The sequence below is a fragment of the Melospiza georgiana genome, chromosome 28 (assembly GCF_028018845.1).
Source record: "Melospiza georgiana isolate bMelGeo1 chromosome 28, bMelGeo1.pri, whole genome shotgun sequence".
In the NCBI taxonomy this organism is placed as follows: domain Eukaryota; kingdom Metazoa; phylum Chordata; class Aves; order Passeriformes; family Passerellidae; genus Melospiza; species Melospiza georgiana.
In genome coordinates this window covers 5,269,428-5,288,385 of record NC_080457.1, presented here as the reverse complement: position 1 = coordinate 5,288,385, position 18,958 = coordinate 5,269,428, and the positions used below count along the sequence as shown (strand labels likewise).

Genomic DNA, 18,958 nt, shown 5'->3' with positions numbered 1-18,958 from the left:
GCCTGCAGGAGCCCCTCGGCTGCAGATCCTGGGGGGGAGCTGGGGCTCCATCCAGAGGGGCCCTGCTGGGGGCCAGTGCTGCTGGGAGGGTCTCTGGGCCACCTCCTGCCCCCATGGAGGGTCAGGACCAGGCCAGGGTAGGAGCAGAGACCCTCAGCTGTCCCTGTCCCTGGTGGCTGCAGGAGCTGGGGCAGGAACAGGGATGGGCTGCCAGGCTCCAGGCTGAGTTAGACGTTTTCCTTCTCTTCAAAAGGGAATATGGGGGTGCTGTAAGAGGGGAGTCCCCAGAACCACCCCCCCATCACCACCACCACCCTTGCTTGGCCCTGACCCTCTGGCTGAGCCCCATCCCTTGGAGCTCAGTGTCCCATCCCCTGTGTGACCCCAAAGCCCCTGTCCCCACTCCCTGCCCTCCTTCCCCTGGTGCCCTCCAGGTCCCCATCAGGTTCCCAAGGGTGGGGGAACCCCATGCCTGGCAGGTTCAGCCCCTACCTGAGCTGGGGGGTGCAGTGTAGGCCACATCCACACGGTCACCTGCAATGGGAGGGGTGGTGACCGTGGGCCTGGGAGGAGCTGCTCCCTTAAGGAGCCAGAGCTCATCAGTGGGAGCTGGGAGATCAGGCAGACCCCACGGAGCCCCTGGGGCTGCAGGGCTGGCAGCAGGGCCAGGGGACACGGCCCTGCAGGGCTCACCTGTCTCGTAGTAGTCGTACAGGGACACGGTGGCCGGCTGGAGGTTGCTCACCACGAAGTCCTGCTGGGCTTGGAAGGAAAAGGTCTTCTCCTCCTTGGTCAGCTGTGGAGACAGCCCAGGAGGGAGGTGTAACCACTCACCATGGGAAAACCCCCCACATCCCAGGGCTGCTACTGCTGTCCCCATCTCACCTCATCCAGGTAAATGGTCACCTGGTCAGGCTGCACCTCCACCTTCTTCACCAGGTTCTGCCTCTTCAGCTGCAGGGACACGGCTCAGGAGGGGCCCCAAGCAGGTGTCCCTCCATGTCCTACAGCCCCAGGCAGGGGCCTGTGGCATGGGGTATCCCAAAGGGGGGCAGGGGCTCCTCACCTCCACTGTGGATTTCTTATCGGGGCTGTATCCCGATGGCAGCTTGGCCTCGATGACAACCATGTTGGTGGCAGGGCGCTCCCCTGTGTACCTGCAAGGGCAGAGCCCCAGGGTGGGCTCAGGGATTCCCTCCCTGGCTGCTGCTGCCCCCCCCAAACCCGGGCCAGCCCCAGTCCTACCGTGCCCAGAGGCGGAGCAGGAACCCCGCGTTCTTCGTGCCTGGCAGCGGCTCTGTCTGCGCCTGCAGCTCAAAGGCCCCGGTGCTGGGCGGGGGAGGCACGTTATAGCGCAGGGTCACCTGGGGACAGGGGACAGGGACAGCACATTATAGCACAGGGTCAACAGGGGGACAGGGGACAGCACGTTATAGCGCAGGGTCACCTGGGTACAGGGGACAGCATGTTATAGCACAGGGTCACCTGGGGACAGGGACAGCACGTTATAGCACAGGGTCACCTGGGGACAGGGACAGCACGTTATAGCACAGGGTCACCTGGGGACAGGGACAGCACGTTATAGCGCAGGGTCACCTGGGGACAGGGACAGCACGTTATAGCACAGGGTCACCTGGGGACAGGGGACAGGGACAGCACGTTATAGCGCAGGGTCACCTGGGGACAGGGGACAGGGACAGCACGTTATAGCGCAGGGTCACCTGGGGGACAGGGACAGCACGTTATAGCACAGGGTCACCTGGGGACAGGGGACAGCACATTATAGCACAGGGTCACCTGGGGACAGGGGACAGCGCGTTATAGCGCAGGGTCACCTGGGGACAGGGGACAGGGACAGCACATTATAGCACAGGGTCACCTGGGGACAGGGGACAGGGAACAGCACGTTATAGCGCAGGGTCACCTGGGGGACAGGGGACAGGGGACAGCACGTTATAGCACAGGGTCACCTGGGGACAGGGGACAGCACGTTATAGCGCAGGGTCACCTGGGGACAGGGGACAGCACGTTATAGCACAGGGTCACCTGGGGGACAGGGGACAGCACGTTATAGCACAGGGTCACCTGGGGGACAGGGGACAGCACGTTATAGCACAGGGTCACCTGGGGGACAGGGGACAGCACGTTATAGCACAGAGTCACCTGGGGGACAGGGGACAGCACATTATAGCGCAGGGTCACCTGGGGGACAGGGGACAGCACGTTATAGCACAGAGTCACCTGGGGGACAGGGGACAGCACATTATAGCGCAGGGTCACCTGGGGGACAGGGGACAGCACATTATAGCGCAGGGTCACCTGGGGACAGGGGACAGGGACAGCACGTTATAGCGCAGGGTCACCTGGGGGACAGGGACAGCACATTATAGCGCAGGGTCACCTGGGGGACAGGGGACAGCACGTTATAGCACAGGGTCACCTGGGGGATGGGGGACAGGGGACAGCACGTTATAGCACAGGGTCACCTGGGGGATGGGGGACAGGGGACAGCACGTTATAGCACAGGGTCACCTGGGGGATAGGGGACAGCACGTTATAGCGCAGGGTCACCTGGGGACGGGGGACAGCACGTTATAGCGCAGGGTCACCTGGGGGACAGCACAGGGTGAGCCCAGCGAGGTCACAGCACCCAGCACAGGCAGCCCAGGCTGTACCCACCTGTGCCAGGGCACAGCCCTGCCCGCGGGCTCGCAGCCCATAGGTGCCCGGCAGCTCGGGCAGCGCCGCCCGCTGCAGCACCAGCCGGTTGCTGCTGTCCAGCACAAAGTCCTGGGCCGTGCCCGTAGGCGATGTCACCGTCACCGTCATGTCCCCGTTGTTGCCGTAGGTCAGGGCGGCGTATTTGGCCAGGGCTTGCAGGGCCACCACGGTGTCCTGTGCACGGGGACAGTGCCAGGGTCACCCCTGAGCGCTGCTCCCAGGAGGGGCCAGTTTGGAGCAGCCCCTGGAGCCCAGGGCCGGTACCTGCGTGGAGGCAAAGCCCCCGTAGGGGTTCTGCTGCTTGCAGAGCCAGCGGACGATCCGGGACGCTGTCCCCAGGTCAGCAGGGGACACCGAGGGCTGGGACAGGTAGGCCAGCAGGACATATGCTGTCATCTCCACCTCGGCCGACGGGGCCGCGGCCCACGACAGCTCCAAGTCCTCCTGAGCCTGCCCCTTCCTCTTCCAGTAGAGCTGCCCATCTGCAGGAGGAGGGGCAGCAGCTCAGCCCCTGCCATGGGCTGGGGTCCCTCTGGGGGGGCACTGCCCACGGTGCCCTGCCCAGGCAGTACCTGCACTGACGCTGTGCTGGGCCAGGCGCTGCAGCTGCGCCTGCTGCTGCTCCCTCAGCCCTGCCAGCCCGAACACGTAGGCCAGCAGGGCTTGAGTGTAGGGGTCGTCCGTGGGAGAAGCCTCCAGGCACTTGAGGGCTGAGCTCAGCACCGGCTCCTGGCGTGGCAGAGGAGTCAGGAGCCAGCCCAGGGCATGGGACTCGCTCAGTGCTGCCCAGTGTGACCATCTGTGCCCAGTTTATGCTGGTGGCCTGGAATGGCCAATGCCTGTCCCAGCAGCTGTCCCCACCCCACCAGTCCCCGTGGGAAGAAGGGTCCATCCTCACCAGCGTGGGCATTCCCAGCTCCAGCATTGCTGCCGTCACATACGCCGAGAGCGAGAGCTCATCCGAGACACCGCCCTGCAAGGGGACAGGGGGACATGGGTCCGACCAGGCTGTGACACCAACACAGGCACACCCCCACGCCCAGAGCACGCTCTGGGTCCCCAGCCCAGCCCTGCCCCACCTGCAGGGCGTTGTGGAAGAGTTTGCCCACTTTGCGGAAGCAGCCGCTCTTCCTCTGGCGCCGCTGCAGCCAGCGCAGCGCGTCCGTGATGTGCCGCTCCTCGATGGCCACGTAGGCTCGGGCCTGCCCGAAGGACTTGAGGACAAACGCTGTCAGCCTGGAGCCAGGGAGACACCAGAGGGCCGAGTCAGCACTGGGGCTGCCTGGATGGCAGGAGGAGCCCTGGGTGCAGCTGCAGAGCCCTCACCAGGTGTTGCCCGAGGGATCGCTCTTGCCAAAGGCGCTGTAGGAGCCGTCGTCGTGTTTGTACAGCAGCTCCCGCTGGTACCCTGCGGGGGGATGTGGGCACAGGGCACTGTTTCTGTGCCCAGGGGAGCCAGGTGGGGTGAGGAGGGGGCTGTGGGACTGTGGTGTCCCTGCCAGGCTTTCACTGACCGCTCTGCAGGAACCCCTGGGCCTTGGCGCGGATGTCCGGCAGCAGCTGCCCCGTCTTCTCCAGGTACTGCTGGATGTAGATGTTGGGGGCAAAGCGAACCATGTTCTGCTCCCCACAGCCGTAGGGCATGGCCAGGAGTCCGTCCAGGTTCTGCAGGGCATTGCCCAGGATGTCACCTGTGCCAGGGGGACACATCATCAGCTGTGTCACCCATGTACCCGTGTCCCCTTCTGTGTCAGCTCTGGGTGGTCCCACATCCTGCTGAGCCTGGGGACCTCTGCACCAACCCTGTCCCCTGTGGTCCCCAGGCCCCCCCAGCCTGTCCCTTACCCATCACGTTGATGTGGGCCCTCTGGGAGCTCTCCAGGATGTTTGCAGGAATCTCCAAGGACACTTCTTCAGCACCTTGTGGGGACAGGGGGCTGTGACAGTGGGAATGCCCAGCTCTTCCCAGCCTGGCCCGTGGCAGCCTCACCCCCCCTGTTCCTGCCCAAGCACCCTGACCCTTGGCTCCTCTGGACTGGTGGCCCTTGTGACCAGTGGCCAAGCATCCCTGGCCATGTCCCACGGCACTGCCCAACACCCCTGGCCAGTCCTACCTTCCTGGCAGAGCAGGGAGCTGTGAGTCTTCTCCACCAGGATCCCGCCGGGCTGTGAGGAAGCAGCACCAGAGTCAGTCAGGAGGAGGGACCTGCCTGTCCCCCAGTCCCCTTCATGTCTGGGTGCTCTCCCACTGCCCCCCAGGGGCTGTTTGCACCCAAATCCATCCCATTTTCCTCCTCCCCAGCCCTCTGACCTGCACCAGCAGGGGCTTTATCACAGTGTCCACGCGGCCCTGGGTCGGCACCAGGGGCAGCTCGTTGCCACAGGGCTCGGAGGAGCTGAGGGCCTCGGTGCTCACAGTGACGTTCACCTCCCCTGAGGGTGCAAACACGGCCCTCAGTCCCCAGGGAGCCCCCAAACCTGAGCACAGCCCCCTGGGCTTGGGCTGGGGGTCCCCAGGGAGGGTAGGAGTGGAGCGAGGGAGAACTCCCCAGATCCCGTGGGGTTCCTGCCCTCCCTCCCCACCCAACCCCATCCCCTGAGGGGTCCCCGGGCAGCAGGGTGGGGTGGTGGCAGCTCTGTACCCAGGCTGGTGGCTCGCACGCCCCACTGGAAGGTCTTGGCTTCATCTGCACAGACACAGCTCGTGTAGGTGTCCCCTGCCCTCGGTGACACCTCCAGCTCCGCCGACTCTGCCAGCGTCACCTGAACCTGCAGGGCACAGCCATGGCTCCATCAGCCCTCAGAGCCAGGGTCACCTCACCCAAACCTGCCAGAGCATGGCACAGCTCCCTCAGAGCCAGGGTCACCTCCATGGGCTCCCCCAAACCTGCCAGAGCATGGCACAGCTCCCTCAGAGCCAGAGTCACCTCCCTGTCCTACCCCAAACCTGCCAGAGCATGGCACAGCTCCATCAGAGCCAGGGTCACCTCCCTGTCCTACCCCAAACCTGCCAGAGCATGGCACAGCTCCATCACACCCCAGAGCCAGGGTCACCTCCATGGGCTCCCCCAAACCTGCCAGAGCATGGCACAGCTCCATCAGAGCCAGGGTCACCTCCATGGGCTCCCCCAAACCTTCCAGAGCATGGCACAGCTCCCTCAGAGCCAGAGTCACCTCCATGGGCTCCCCCAAACCTGCCAGACCAGGGCACAGCTCCATCAGAGCCAGGGTCACCTCCATGGGCTCCCCCAAACCTTCCAGAGCATGGCACAGCTCCCTCAGAGCCAGAGTCACCTCCATGGGCTCCCCCAAACCTGCCAGACCAGGGCACAGCTCCATCAGAGCCAGGGTCACCTCCCTGTCCTACCCCAAACCTGCCAGAGCATGGCACAGCTCCATCAGAGCCAGGGTCACCTCCATGGGCTCCCCCAAACCTGCCAGACCAGGGCACACCTCCATCACACCCCAGAGCCAGGGTCACCTCCCCTGAACCTGCCAGCCCCTGGCACAGCTCCCCCAGCCCCTGGCACAGCCCCTGGCACAGCCCCTGTCCCCGCCTGTCCCCGCTCACCCGCAGGCACTGGCGCAGGTAGTTGAAGACGGTGGCCCTGAGGGTGAAGCTCTCGTGGCGCACCACAGCGTAGGGCAGCGCCAGCTCCACGAAGAACGGCTGGAAGGCCGTGAGGGTGACAGCAGGGGACAGCCCCAGGCCCTGTGGGGCTGTACAGAACATCCCAGCCTCCCACTCTGTGATGGTGTCAGGCACTGTCACCGTCATCTCGGCAGAGCCACTCTCCCTGCATGGAGAACGCCATGAGGCCACCCCAGCAGGGCTGGTGGCATGGCCTGAGTGGCACCACCGTGACACTGCTGGTGCCAGCGCACAGGGGGAAGGAGTCCTGAGGTCCCCAGGTCCCCTTGGGAGCTGTCTCTCACCCTACAGGGACCAGGTCCCACAGCCACGTCTCTGGGAAGTATGTCCGGGGTGCTGGGGGCTCTTCCCCGCCCTCAGTGAGGGGTGAGCTGACTGAGGTGAACATTGGCATAATTCCTGCATAAACATTTCTTCCCACCTCCCCACGGAGTAGTGTCACCTCTCCTGGAAAAGGCAAAGCAGAACTTGGGAGCCTTAGGTCCCAGCTGGACCTTGCCTGCAGCCAGCACAAGGGTGACCAAAATCCTTTTCCATCCCTGTCCTTCCTCTTTGATGCCAAGGGTGTTTTCTGGATGGCTCCAAGTCCCCCTGAGGACATGACAGCCAGGACTGGCCACCAGCTCTTTGCTCTTTTCAGCCCACGGGCTGTGCTCACCTCCAGGACCTGCCATTCCAACCATGTAGAGCCTGCGCCGGCAAGGCTCCCTGCTCTTGGTGAAGAGCTTCAGTGCTGCATCCTGTGGAAAAGCAGAGATTGTCCATCCCCCACAGCCAGCAGGAGGAAGATCCCCATTCCAGCAGTGAGTAGTCCCAGGGCTACAGAAAACAGGTGGGGAAGGAGCCTGGGCTTGGCAGGAAAGGGAAGTCCTGTGCCACAGGTGTGGCTTTCCCAGCACTTGGGAGAAGCAGGGGCAGCTCTGGGAGGCCCAGGGGCTTCACCTGGAATAACATGTAGGGGTCCCTCTTGGAGTCCAGCCAGTCACAGAATGGTTCCTCCTGGATGCTGTGGGGGTTGCTGAATTCGGGCAGTGCTTTGTAGACCTGGGAATAAAGACATGCAAAACCCTCATTTCCAGAGCTCTGCCCACTGCAGCACTGGGTCCATGTAATAGGGACCAATATGACCCCAGCCCAGCCCAAGCTGCTCCTGGGGCTGCAGGGAGACCCCAGGCAGGGCCAGCACTCACAGCCTCGGCGTTGAGCTCAGCCTCAGGCTTGAGGAGCAGCACGCTGCGATCCACGGCCCGCACAGCACACAGGGAGCCCGGGGCAGCCCCCAGCTGCAGCGTCAGCGCTGCCCCAGGCAGGGCCCTGGCCTCGGAAAATGCCATCTGCACCTGCACAGGGACACAGGGACACAGGGACACAGGGCAGTCACTACCGTGGAGGGCAGACCCAGCCATGTGACAGTGTTCATATTCTCTTAGGATGAGGGAAGAGATGAGGATCTGATTCCATGTTTTAGAAGGCTGATCTATTATTTTCTGATATATATATTACATTATAACTATAGTAAAAAGAATAGAAGGAAAAGTTTCATCTAAGAAGGCTAGCTAAGAATAGAATAGAAAGGAATGAATAATAAAGGTTTGTGTCTCAGACAGAGAGTCCAAGCTAACTGGGCTGTGGTTGGCCATTAAATCTAAACATCCAAGATGGGCCAATCCCAGATGCACCTGTTGCATTCCACAGCAGCAGATAATCATTGTTTACATTTTGTTCCTGAGTCCTCTCAGCTTCTCAGGAGGAAAAATCCTAAAGAAAGGATTTTTCATAAAGGATGTCTGTGACACAGCCACACATAGGGAAGGCTCTTCTCAGAGGGTTTGGGAGCAAGGAATGGGTTGGGAGACCCTGACACTGCGATGCTCCTTGGGCGGGATGGATCCCAAGGCAGCAGCCATGGACAGCCCAGCTCCTCTCACCTGGTTGGGGAAGCACTTGGCCACGGAGAGCTCAGTGCTATCAGCCACCACGTCACCGTTGGGCAGCAGCACGTACACCAGAATCCTGGCCATGGGCGCCAGCTCCACCCCGATGGGCAGCTCCAGGGAGAGGGAGGATCTCTGTCCTGGGCCATGGAAAGGAGGAGATGTTACTCAGAAAAACTGCACCTGCTCCAGCCCTGGAAGTGTCCAAGGCCAGGTTGGACAGAGCCTGGAGCACCCTGGGAGAGTGCAGGTTGTCCCTACCCAGGGCAGGGGAATGCAATGGGATGGGCTTGGAGGCCCCTTCCAACCCAAAGCATTCGTGGCTCTGTGAGGAGCAGAGCCCTGCACAGCCCCTCCTTGCCATGGGACATACCAGGCTCTGCAGAGACCTCTTTCCTGAAGATGCTGGTAATGGAGCCCTTGGCCAGGACCTGCAGAGGAGGGGGGAAAACAAAACAGATGCTGAGTATGGAATCAAAGTGCCCTGGTGGAGGATGGACCCAGATGAGAGTTCAGGGATGATTTCTGACCATGCCCAGTCTCCAACCCCCCACCAGCTCCCATGGGGGTGCAGGCCCCACAGTGGCAGCAGCCACCTCCTCTGACAGGCCCCTCAGTCCCTCCAGGACAGGTTGCTCATTGTCCTGTCCCTGGGGACACCACCATGAACAACGTGGAAATGTGGCCCTTCCCACAGAACCCCCCTGATTCCTGCTGCTGGGCTCACCATGAAAACCATATCCAGGCTCCTCAGCTCAGTGCCCAAAGCCTCCTTGCCAAAGATGGAATCCACGTGGAGCAGCTGGGAGCGGCCGCAGGGCAGCTCGCCCCGCGGGGCACGGATGTGCAGGAAGCTCCCGCTCTTGGATGAGTAGGGCATGAGGGTCAGGAAGGCACCTTGGGGCCTGAGCGAGCCCTCCTGGCTCTCAGCTGTCTCACTAACTTCAGCCTGAGGTGGGAATCAGGGGGTGAATCCACCAGCAGCCCCCGAGGCTGGTGCAGCTCCAGGGGAGGAAGCAGCTCAGGACCCCCGATGGAGGGACAAGGGTGGGCACTTACCCGCAAGGAGACCCCGTCCCCCCAGCCAGAGGTGTCCAGCTGGAAGGAGGCTCTCCCTGAGCCGTCAGTCAGGAGGCTTTGTGTCCTCTCTTCTCCCTTGTTGCTGATGGAGAGCAGGACCTGCCTCTGGGGCAGCCCAGAGCCGTCGGCTTCCTCCAGCCGGATCTGGGTGGGATGGAAGGGGGGATGATGCAGTGTGGGGCTGCAGCTGGTGCACAACAGGGCTGGGAGAGCAGGGACAGGGCTGGGAGCAGCAGGAACAGGGATGGAAGCAGTAGGGACAGGAATGGGAGCAGCAGGGACAGGGATGGGATGGGCAGGAGCAGCAATGGGAGCAGCAGGAACAGGGATGGAAGCAGTAGGGACAGGAATGGGAGCAGTAGGGACAGGAATGGGATGGGCAGGAGCAGGGATGGGATGGGCAGGAGCAGGGATGGGAGCAGCAGGGACAGGGATAGGAGCAGCAGGAACAGGACTGGGATGGGCAGGAGCAGGGATGGGAGCAGCAGGGACAGGGATGGGAGCAGTAGGAACAGGGATGGAAGCAGTAGGGACAGGAATGGGATGGGCAGGAGCAGCAATGGGAGCAGCAGGGGCAGGGATGGGAGCAGCAGGGACAGGGATGGAAGCAGTAGGGAAAGAAATGGGAGCAGCAGGGACAGGGCTGGGAGCAGCAGGGACAGGGCTGGGAGCAGCAGAAACAGGGATGGGATGGGCAGGAGCAGGGATGGAATCAGTAGGGACAGGAATGGGAGCAGCAGGAGCAGGGATGGGATGGGCAGGAGCAGGGATGGGAGCAGCAGGGACAGGGATGGGAGCAGCAGGAACAGGACTGGGATGGGCAGGAGCAGGGATGGGAGCAGCAGGGACAGGGATGGGAGCAGTAGGAACAGGGATGGAAGCAGTAGGGACAGGAATGGGATGGGCAGGAGCAGGGATGGAAGCAGTAGGGACAGGAATGGGAGCAGCAGGAACAGGACTGGGATGGGCAGGAGCAGGGATGGGAGCAGCAGGGACAGGGGAGCCCCAGGGCAGAGGGGAGCCCCCGTTACCGTCCCGCTGTAGGGGAGCCCTGGCTTGTAGGCACGATCGGGGTTCTCAAAGGTGGCCGTGACAAATTTGCGTAAAAACATGCAGGTCTTGGTGCTCTTCATCTCCAGCCCTGTGGAGAGCCAGTGGGGAGCTCAGGATGTTGCAGGACACATGACACAGCTCAGCTCTGGCCAGTGCCCCTGTCCCCTTGCAGAAATGGTCCCTGGGCATTTGGGTGTCACAGACATGTTTTATGAAAAATCCTTTCCTTAGGATTATTTTTTTCTCCTGAGAAGCTGAGAAGCCTCAGGAACAAAATGTAAACAATGATTATCTGCTGCTGTGGAATGCAACAGGTGCATCTCTGATTGGTCTCACGTGGTTGTTTCTAATTAATGGCCAATCACAGTCAGCTGGCTCAGACTCTCTGTCCCAGCCACAAGCCTTTGTTATCATTCTTTCTTTTTCTATTCTTAGCCAGCCTTCTGATGGAATCCTTTCTCCTATTCTTTTAGTATAGTTTTAATATAATATATATAATAAAATAATAAATCATATCATAAATCAATAAATCATTCTGAAACACGGAGTCAAATCCTCATCTCTTCCCTCTTCCTCAGGGCCCTGTGAACACCACCACATTTGGGCTTTCCTCCAGCACAGATTGCATCTCCTACAAGAGCAGCACAAGCCCTGTGGAGTATTCCAGACCTAAAGCTGAGGTGCAGCTGGGGGCAGATCCCAGCCTGGCTCAGGATGGATTTTGAGCCTGGCTTTGGATGGATTTTGAGCCTGGTCCTGGGATGGATTTTGACCCTGGCCCTGGGATGGATTTTGAGCCTGGCCCTGGGATGGATTTTGAGCCTGGCCCTGGGATGGATTTAGAGCCTGGCTTTGGGATGGATTTTGAGCGTGGCCCTGGGATGGATTTAGAGCCTGGCCCTGGGATGGATTTAGAGCCTGGCCCTGGGATGGATTTTGAGCCTGGCTTTGGATGGATTTTGAGCCTGGCCCTGGGATGGATTTTGAGCGTGGCCCTGGGATGGATTTTGAGCGTGGCCCTGGGATGGATTTTGAGCCTGGCCCTGGGATGGATTTTGAGCCTGGCCCTGGGATGGATTTTGAGCCTGGCTTTGGGATGGATTTTGAGCCTGGCCCTGGGATGGATTTTGAGCCTGGCCCTGGGATGGATTTTGAGCCTGGCTTTGGGATGGATTTTGAGCCTGGCCCTGGGATGGATTTTGGGCCTGGCTTTGGATGGATTTTGAGCCTGGCTTTGGGATGGATTTTGAGCCTGGCCCTGGGATGGATTTTGAGCCTGGCTCTGGCATGATTGAGCTGAGGGCACTGCCAGCATGGCACAGAGAGGTGGCATCTCCCAGTGCCTTAGGAAGGGTCCAGCACCCCTTTAATCCGGGGCCATCCTGCCCTTGCAGGGACCCCAGGGGTTGCTCAGGGTTGCCAGAGGCTGAGCCTGCCGCTGTTCCTGGTGCCTGGTGCCTTGGTGGCTATCAACACCTGAAATTCCAAGCCTTGCCAGGCTGCCCTGACTCACACCCCCACCCAAACCTCATCCCTGCATGTGCACCCCTAAACCCCAGCAGCACTTTTGGGTGTTCCTGGAGGGCACCAATCCCTTGGGATGGTCACACCCCCAATCCCCACCTGTGCCATCCTCCACCAGTGATGCCTCGACTTCGAGTTTCTTCCACGAAAACGAAATCCCCTCCTTGAAGGCAGCCTGCGAAACCTCTGTGGAAAAGCAGCCGTTCTTCTCCGTCTGGAGGGAAAATCAACCCCATCAGCAGCATTCCCAGGAAGGAGCACCTGCAGGGACAGCCCAGCCCTGACCACACTCACCTGCCCCATGACCTGGGTGCAGATCTTCCGTAACCCGTGAGCCCAGAAGTTCTGTCTGAGGCACAGGTCAGCCTGGACCTTCCCTTGGACGGGCTTCCCGTAGGTGTAGCTGTGTGGGGACAGGAGAGAGGCTGTGCTTGGGAGCCCCCACTGTCACAGACATCTTTTATGAAAAATCCTTTCCTTAGGATTTTTCCTCTTGAGAAGCTGAGAAGCTTCAAAAACAAAATGTAAACAATGGTTATCTGCTGCTGTGGAATGCAACAGGTGCATCTGTGATTGGTCTCATGTGGTTATTTCTAATTAATGGCCAATCACAGTCAGCTGGCTCAGACAGAAAGTCCGAGCCACAAACCTTTGTTATCATTCCTTCTTTTTCTATTCTTAGCCAGCCTTCTGATGAAATCCTTTCTTCTATTCTTTTAGTATAGTTTTAATATATGTCATAAAATAATAAATCAAGCCTTCTGAAACATGGAGTCAGATCCTCATCCTAAGATCCCTGTGAACACCGTCACACCCCATCCCACTGGATCCCCCCCATCTCCCCCATTCCCTGCTCCCCTCTCACCGCCCGCAAATCTCCACCGGGATCTTCTCGTCCTGCTCCCACAGCACGCTGGGGAGGTGAATGGTCACCTCAAACTTGGGCAGCACTGTGGACAGGCACAAGGACAAGAGGCAAAGTGAAAATTTTCCAGGGTAGAAATGCATTTTGATTTAGGTGAAATGTGCATTTTTGAGTTGAGTCTGTGGTTGGAAACCATAGTTATTTAGCCAGACTGCAAAGCCTAGGCTCAGTGAAGTTGCTTCAGTGAAGGACAGAGATAAAGGGTGTTGGAAAAGAAATGAAATTTAGCAAAATATTTAATTATAGTGAGTTGTGTGTGAACTGGTTTGTTAAAAAGTAGTTTTGTAGCCGTTGAAAGTGTGTGTTAGGTTTTGTGTGTAACCTAGCAGGTAGTCTTAGGGATTTAATAAATAATTAAACTAGTGCAGGAAAGTAAGAATGCTAACCTGTCTGGAGGCAGCATACAATACTCTTAGAATAAGATAAGCAGAAGATTAATGATCTTGTTTGTGAACCAAGGAATGTATCACAAGGGGTCTGTGACTAGGCAAGGGGAACAGGGAACTGTTTCTTGGAGACTTTTGTCATGAATCGCATGTATAAGAGGGAAGCACCCATACGTGAAATCGGGGGCTCGGGCTTTGGGACGTGAGTCCCCCAGCTCCCCGGGCCCTTAATAAAGCACCCACAAAACTTATCCGAGTTTTGTGTCATTTATCAATCGGGCAGCAAGGGGAGGGAGAGGCAGAGGGTGATAGAGAGTGACAGAGAGACTGCTGTGACAGCAGCTCAACCTGACCTAGGAATTGTTTCTGGTAAAGAAGAACTAGCGACAAATGTCACGCGAAATTCGTAAAAATGGATATATATGAACCTATGGTGATATTGCATGCATATGTATCTGAGAGGGGGATAAAAAAGGACCTGAAGTTCCCAGAGGTACACATATCATCTTGAGGGGAACAATTCCCACATGTGTCCAGCGCTGTAACAACCATACCGGCTTTACAACTTTCACAAAGTTGTGGAGTTTTGATTATCACCACAAAACAGACATGGGGGAGGGGGGTCACTCCCAGGACAGTGACAACATCTCCTGGGTGGCTGCAGGGGTCAGGACCTGCTGCCCGGGATGGGGTCCCCTTTCCCAGAGCCCAGTACTGTTGTGGTGTGTTTTTATTTTATAGGTTATTGTTTGATTTGTTGTTTGTTCGTTTTTTTGGGCTTTTTTCCCCCTGATTTTGGAGCGACACAGACTTGTCTTTGTTATTCAATTTCGCCAGGTATCCGTTTATCTCTTTGCTACTTAGCTACTTTTCTGCCAAGTTTCAAACCCTTTCCTCCCACATCCAGCTGTTAACCCCTCCTGTCCCAAGCAGTTTTCCTCCCTTGTATCCTTTGCCCTTGTGTTCCACCCCCAGTTCTCCTGATTAGCTGAACATTGCATCCTCCCTTGAGACATGCCCCCCTGTATAAGCTGTCGCTTGTCCCCAACTCATTGCCTGGGGGACTGTCACCCCTCACTGTCACCATCTGGCCAGGACAGGTGACACAGTGTGGCACAGTACCGTATTCCTCCACACTGAAGGAGTGGCTCTTCCCCTCCACGCTGATGGTGTAGGTGCCCAGCGCCGGCTCCGAGGCCAGCGGGAGAGACAAATCCACGATTCCCTGCCGAGGGCTCAGCTCCCGCCACTGCGCGATGCGGTTCCCGCTGGGATCCTGGGGGACACCAGGATCAGCGCCAGGGAGGTGACAGAGAGACCTGGCTGTGCCCTGGGCCCCCTCTGCCACCCCATGGCGGTCCCAAACTCACCTGCAGGAACACCAGGGGCAGCTGGAAGGCAAAGAGAGAATCGTCAGAGGAGCAGTTCCAGTCCTTGGGGGCTCAGCAGGGTTGGCAGAGGGAGGGTGGGATGCTGTGAGCCCTCAAGGGGCTCTGGATGGAGATTGAGCCTGGCCCTGGATGGATTTTGAGCCTGGCCCTGGATGGAGTTTGAGCCTGGCTCTGGGAAGGATTTTGAGCCTGGCTTTGGGTTGGATTTTCAGCCTGGCCCTGGGATGGATTTTGAGCCTGGTTTTGGGATGGATTTCAAGCCTGGATTTGGGATGGATTTTGAGCCTGGCCCTGGATGGATTTTCAGCCTGGCTCTGGGATGGTGTTTGGCCTGGCCCTGGGATGGATTTTGAGCCTGGCTTTGGGATGGATTATGAGCCTGGATTTGGGATGGATTTTGAGCCTGGCCCTGGGATGGATTTGGAGCCTGGCCCTGGGATGTTTTTTGGCCTGGCCCTGGGATGGATTTGGAGCCTGGCCCTGGGATGGATTTTGAGCCTGGCTTCGGGATGGATTTTGAGCTTGGCCCTAGGAAGGATTTTGAACCTGGCTCTAGGATGGATTTTGAGTCATCTCCCCGTGTCCCAGCCCTGCTTCACCTTCTGGCTGCTGGGGGTCAGGTCCTTGTCCAAAGAGACCACTCGGAACTTCACTGGGAAAGGAAACGGAGATGGAGGAGCAGCTTCATCCCGCAGGGAGGGCGATTCCCCGTGGGAAGGGGGAGGGAAACCCACCCTGAGCCCTGCCCTGCCCCCAGCAGCACGGCCCACAGCAAGTCTGGCACTGCTGAGCATTCCAGGACATCCTGGGATAACCCAACCCAGGGCATGCCAGGATAACCCTTGGCTGGAAACCCCAGGGTAACCTCTCCCAGGACATCCAGGGATAACCTCCCGAGGAAAGCCCGGGATAACCACCCAGGACACCCCGGGATAACCCCTCGAGGAAACCCTGGGATAACCCCCCACCAGACATCCCGGGATAACCCCTGGAGGAAATGCCAGGATAACCCCTCGAATGACATCCCGGGATAACTCCACACAGGAAACCCCGGGATAACCCAACCCAGGATATCCCGGGATAACCCAACCCAGGACATCCCAGGATAACCCTCCCGGTTCCAGGCAGTGCAGAGCAAGGCTCGGCCCCTCAGCGCTGTCCCCAGGGCATGGGGGTCCCTCCCGCCCCCCTCACCTTCCTGCCCGGGTTTGTACACAGCCTTGTCGGTCTGGATGAACACCCCGGGGCTCAGAACTCTCAGCATCACCTTCTTCTTCTCGGAGACATCCAGGGACTCTCCTCGGATGGAGACGTTCAGGGCCACGATCTCCTCCTCCCCTCGGGCAGGGGCCGGAGCCTGCGGGGATCAGTGGGCTCGGGGTGGGACAAGGACAGGGCCAGGATGGGGACAAGGACAGGGCCAGGGTGACCCCGAGCAGGCCCAGCTCCAGGGACCCCACACCTGACACTGCCTGGGAGCTGTGTACAAATCACCAACGGGACGGGGCTGCTGGGAACTGCCTTGAGCTGTTTTATTTTCCAGCATCAGCCTCATCGCATGGTTATGGCAGCAGCTCACATCCCAGGCAGCAGATTAAGAACTCAGTGTTACAATTTATAAGTTTTTTGACCAATCCCACAAAGCAAAAGCACATTGACAGCAGTTCTATCCAACCACTGTAATCACACGGACCTGTGGTTAAAACAATGCTTGCTTATTTTGAATACAATACCTGCTTGTAAGCCTTAAAACACAATGCACAGAGCTCCATTATTAAGCTTCAAATTTCCTAATATCTTGCTAGATAAACTTTTCTGTAGCTTAGAGAGTTATTCTAGACAAGCGTTAATCCACAGACCATTGTTCTATTTGTCCTTGCTTTTCTACTTTTTAAATAATTTTTCTGCTGACCAATCTCATGGCTGCTGCTCAGCTCTAATCACAGTTCTGCTGTCTCTGGGGCCTGCCTTTGCAGCTTTCCCAAAACCCTCTGATTTTGTGGATTCCCACAACACCCAGGGACCATTCCAGCCAGGATAACCTGAATCCAGCTGAGCCTGAATCCATGGGGCAACCCAACGATCAGGGGTGGGAAACAATCAGGGTGAGGGTGAGACCCTGCCACAAGATGGGGAAGTCACATCTGTCCCCAGCCCTGGTGGAGATGGCCTGGAGGGTCCCCTCGACCTGCTCCCAGCTCCTTTGGGGTGATACTGGGGTGGCATTGGGGTGGCACTCACAGGGAAGGTGACGTTCAGGTACAGCTGGGGCTCCAGGACCTCTCGGCTCAGCAGGGTGGTGGGAGGGGTCCCGCTGTCCCCCTGCAGCTGCACATGGAGCTGGACGGGCCCCTGGAGGTCCCTGAGGTGCACCCAGAGCGTGGCAGGCTGGGGGTGGTACAGCACAGCCGGGGACACCACCACGAAGCTCCTGGCAGGGACAGGGGACAGGAGAGCCCTGGGCTGAGGCACATCCAGCACAGAGACCTGGAACAGCCCCTGGAGCACAGGAACCCGCCCAGGATCCCCTCTGTGCTGCTGGGCTGCCCTGGGCTCCTCAGCTCAGCTCTGCAGGTGAGGGAACAACAGCTCCTGGAGCCACCAAGGCCACCAGAGCCACCAGGGCCACCAGAGCCGTGTCCTCAGTGCTCCCGGGCAGGGAGAGCCCCCAGCCTGAGCAGCTGGGGAGCCCTGGGCAGCAACCAGGGCATGGGAGGGATTGAATCCCACCAGGAACAGCAAGGAAAGCAAGGTTAAAGCAGCCGAGCAGGCACAGGAGGGGCTGAATCCCACCAGGAACTACCAGAGACCCAAAGTTAAACCACCCCATCAAGCACAGGAAGGACTGGACCCCACCAGGAACTACCTGAGAGCCAAAGTTAAACCACCCAGCAGGAACAGAAAGGATTAAATCCCACCAGGAACTACCAGAGAGCCAAAGTTAAACCACCCAGCAGGCACAGGAAGGATTAAATCCCACCAGGAACTGCCAAGAGAATGAAGCTCAGCCATCCCACCAGACACAGGAGGGACTGAATCCCACCAGGAACTACCAGGGAGTCAAGGTTAAACCACCCCAGCGGGCACAGGAGGGGTTGAACCCCACTAGAAACTGCAAGGAAAGCAAGGTTAAAGCACCCAGCAGGCACAGGAAGGATTGAATACCCCAGGAACTGCCAGGGAGCCAAGGTTAAACCACCCCATCAAGCACAGGAGGGATTGGGTCCCACCAGGAACTGCAAAGGAGCCAAGGTTAAACACCTCATCAAGCACAGGAGGGACTAAATCCGACCAGGAGCTGCAAGGGAAGCAAGGTTAAACCACCCAGCAGGAACAGGAGGGACTGAATCCCACCAAAAACTGCAGAGGAGCCAAGATTAAAGCACTCAGCCAGGGCACAGGAGGGACTGAATCCCACCAGGAGAGGATGAAGCCAAGAGGATGAAGCTCAACCACCCCAGCAGGCACAAGAGGGATTGAACCCCACCAGGAGCTGCCAAGGTTAAACAGCCCAGCAGGGACAGACAGACACACAGAGGGGACTCACGGTGCTCCAGAGGCCCCGGCTGAGAGGAGCACGATGGCAAAGAGGATGGGAAGGGCTGGACACATCATGGCTCCAGCTGGATGCGGATGCTGGGAGCAGCCCCAGCCTCCCCCTGCAGCTCTGGGTCCCTCGGGGTCTGTGTCTGGCTCTGCAATGGGTCCCTGTGTCCCCAGCAGGGCTGGCACAGCAGCCCTGGGCACCTGCAGATAAATCCAGGCAATGTTTGCCCTCTGCCCACGGCTTCCGGGGGTCAAGGACTCCAGGCATGTTTGCAATATTGGGAAAGGTCCCTGGAGCTTCACTCTGGGCCAGGATTCCACAGGTTTGCTGGGAAATGATGTCAGGAGGCAGCAGGAACACACAGGAAAGGAAAACAGGGAGCACAGCCTGGGGAGGGGCTGCGAGCTGGGGCTGATTTCTCAGAAATGAACAATTTCAGGTATTTCAAATGCAACCAGGTTTGGGCAAATCACGTGTCCCGTGAAACTGGGCTGGCTTTTTGCCCAGTTTCACCCAGTCTGGACAGAGGAACAGGCCAGTGTGGGGATGTGGCATCACCATCTGCTCCCATGGCACACATGGACACCTGCCAGGGCAGGCCCGAGCTGCTGCCTGTGGATTCTTCACTTCTTTTGTCTGTTAAGGGTGGGATCAAATGTGTGAGACAGTATTTTTTGTTCAGATCCAAATGTTTATTGGTTCTTATTCTATGTTACAGTCTCACAAACCCTGACTTCTACAGCAC

At 58.6% G+C, this 18,958-nt stretch overlaps 1 protein-coding gene across 1 annotated transcript; it reads right to left on the bottom strand.

Moving 5' to 3' along the window:
* Nucleotides 1-227: 227 nt before the first annotated feature.
* LOC131094040 (alpha-2-macroglobulin-like protein 1) lies at nt 228-18,281 on the bottom strand. Its single transcript, XM_058041501.1, has 36 exons — nt 18,214-18,281; nt 16,908-17,097; nt 15,861-16,023; nt 15,266-15,318; nt 14,646-14,666; nt 14,398-14,551; nt 12,830-12,914; nt 12,259-12,367; nt 12,064-12,178; nt 10,419-10,528; nt 9,367-9,531; nt 9,035-9,256; nt 8,681-8,738; nt 8,302-8,447; nt 7,564-7,713; nt 7,316-7,417; nt 7,032-7,113; nt 6,658-6,820; nt 6,293-6,518; nt 5,364-5,490; nt 5,033-5,154; nt 4,836-4,887; nt 4,567-4,641; nt 4,236-4,412; nt 4,048-4,129; nt 3,801-3,957; nt 3,620-3,694; nt 3,294-3,450; nt 2,986-3,203; nt 2,680-2,895; nt 1,246-1,364; nt 1,067-1,157; nt 886-954; nt 694-796; nt 493-534; nt 228-244 (listed from the first exon to the last, which is right to left on the bottom strand). Exons 1-36 carry the CDS (start codon nt 18,279-18,281, stop codon nt 228-230), a joined length of 4,281 nt encoding a protein of 1,426 aa, XP_057897484.1.
* Nucleotides 18,282-18,958: the final 677 nt, after the last annotated feature.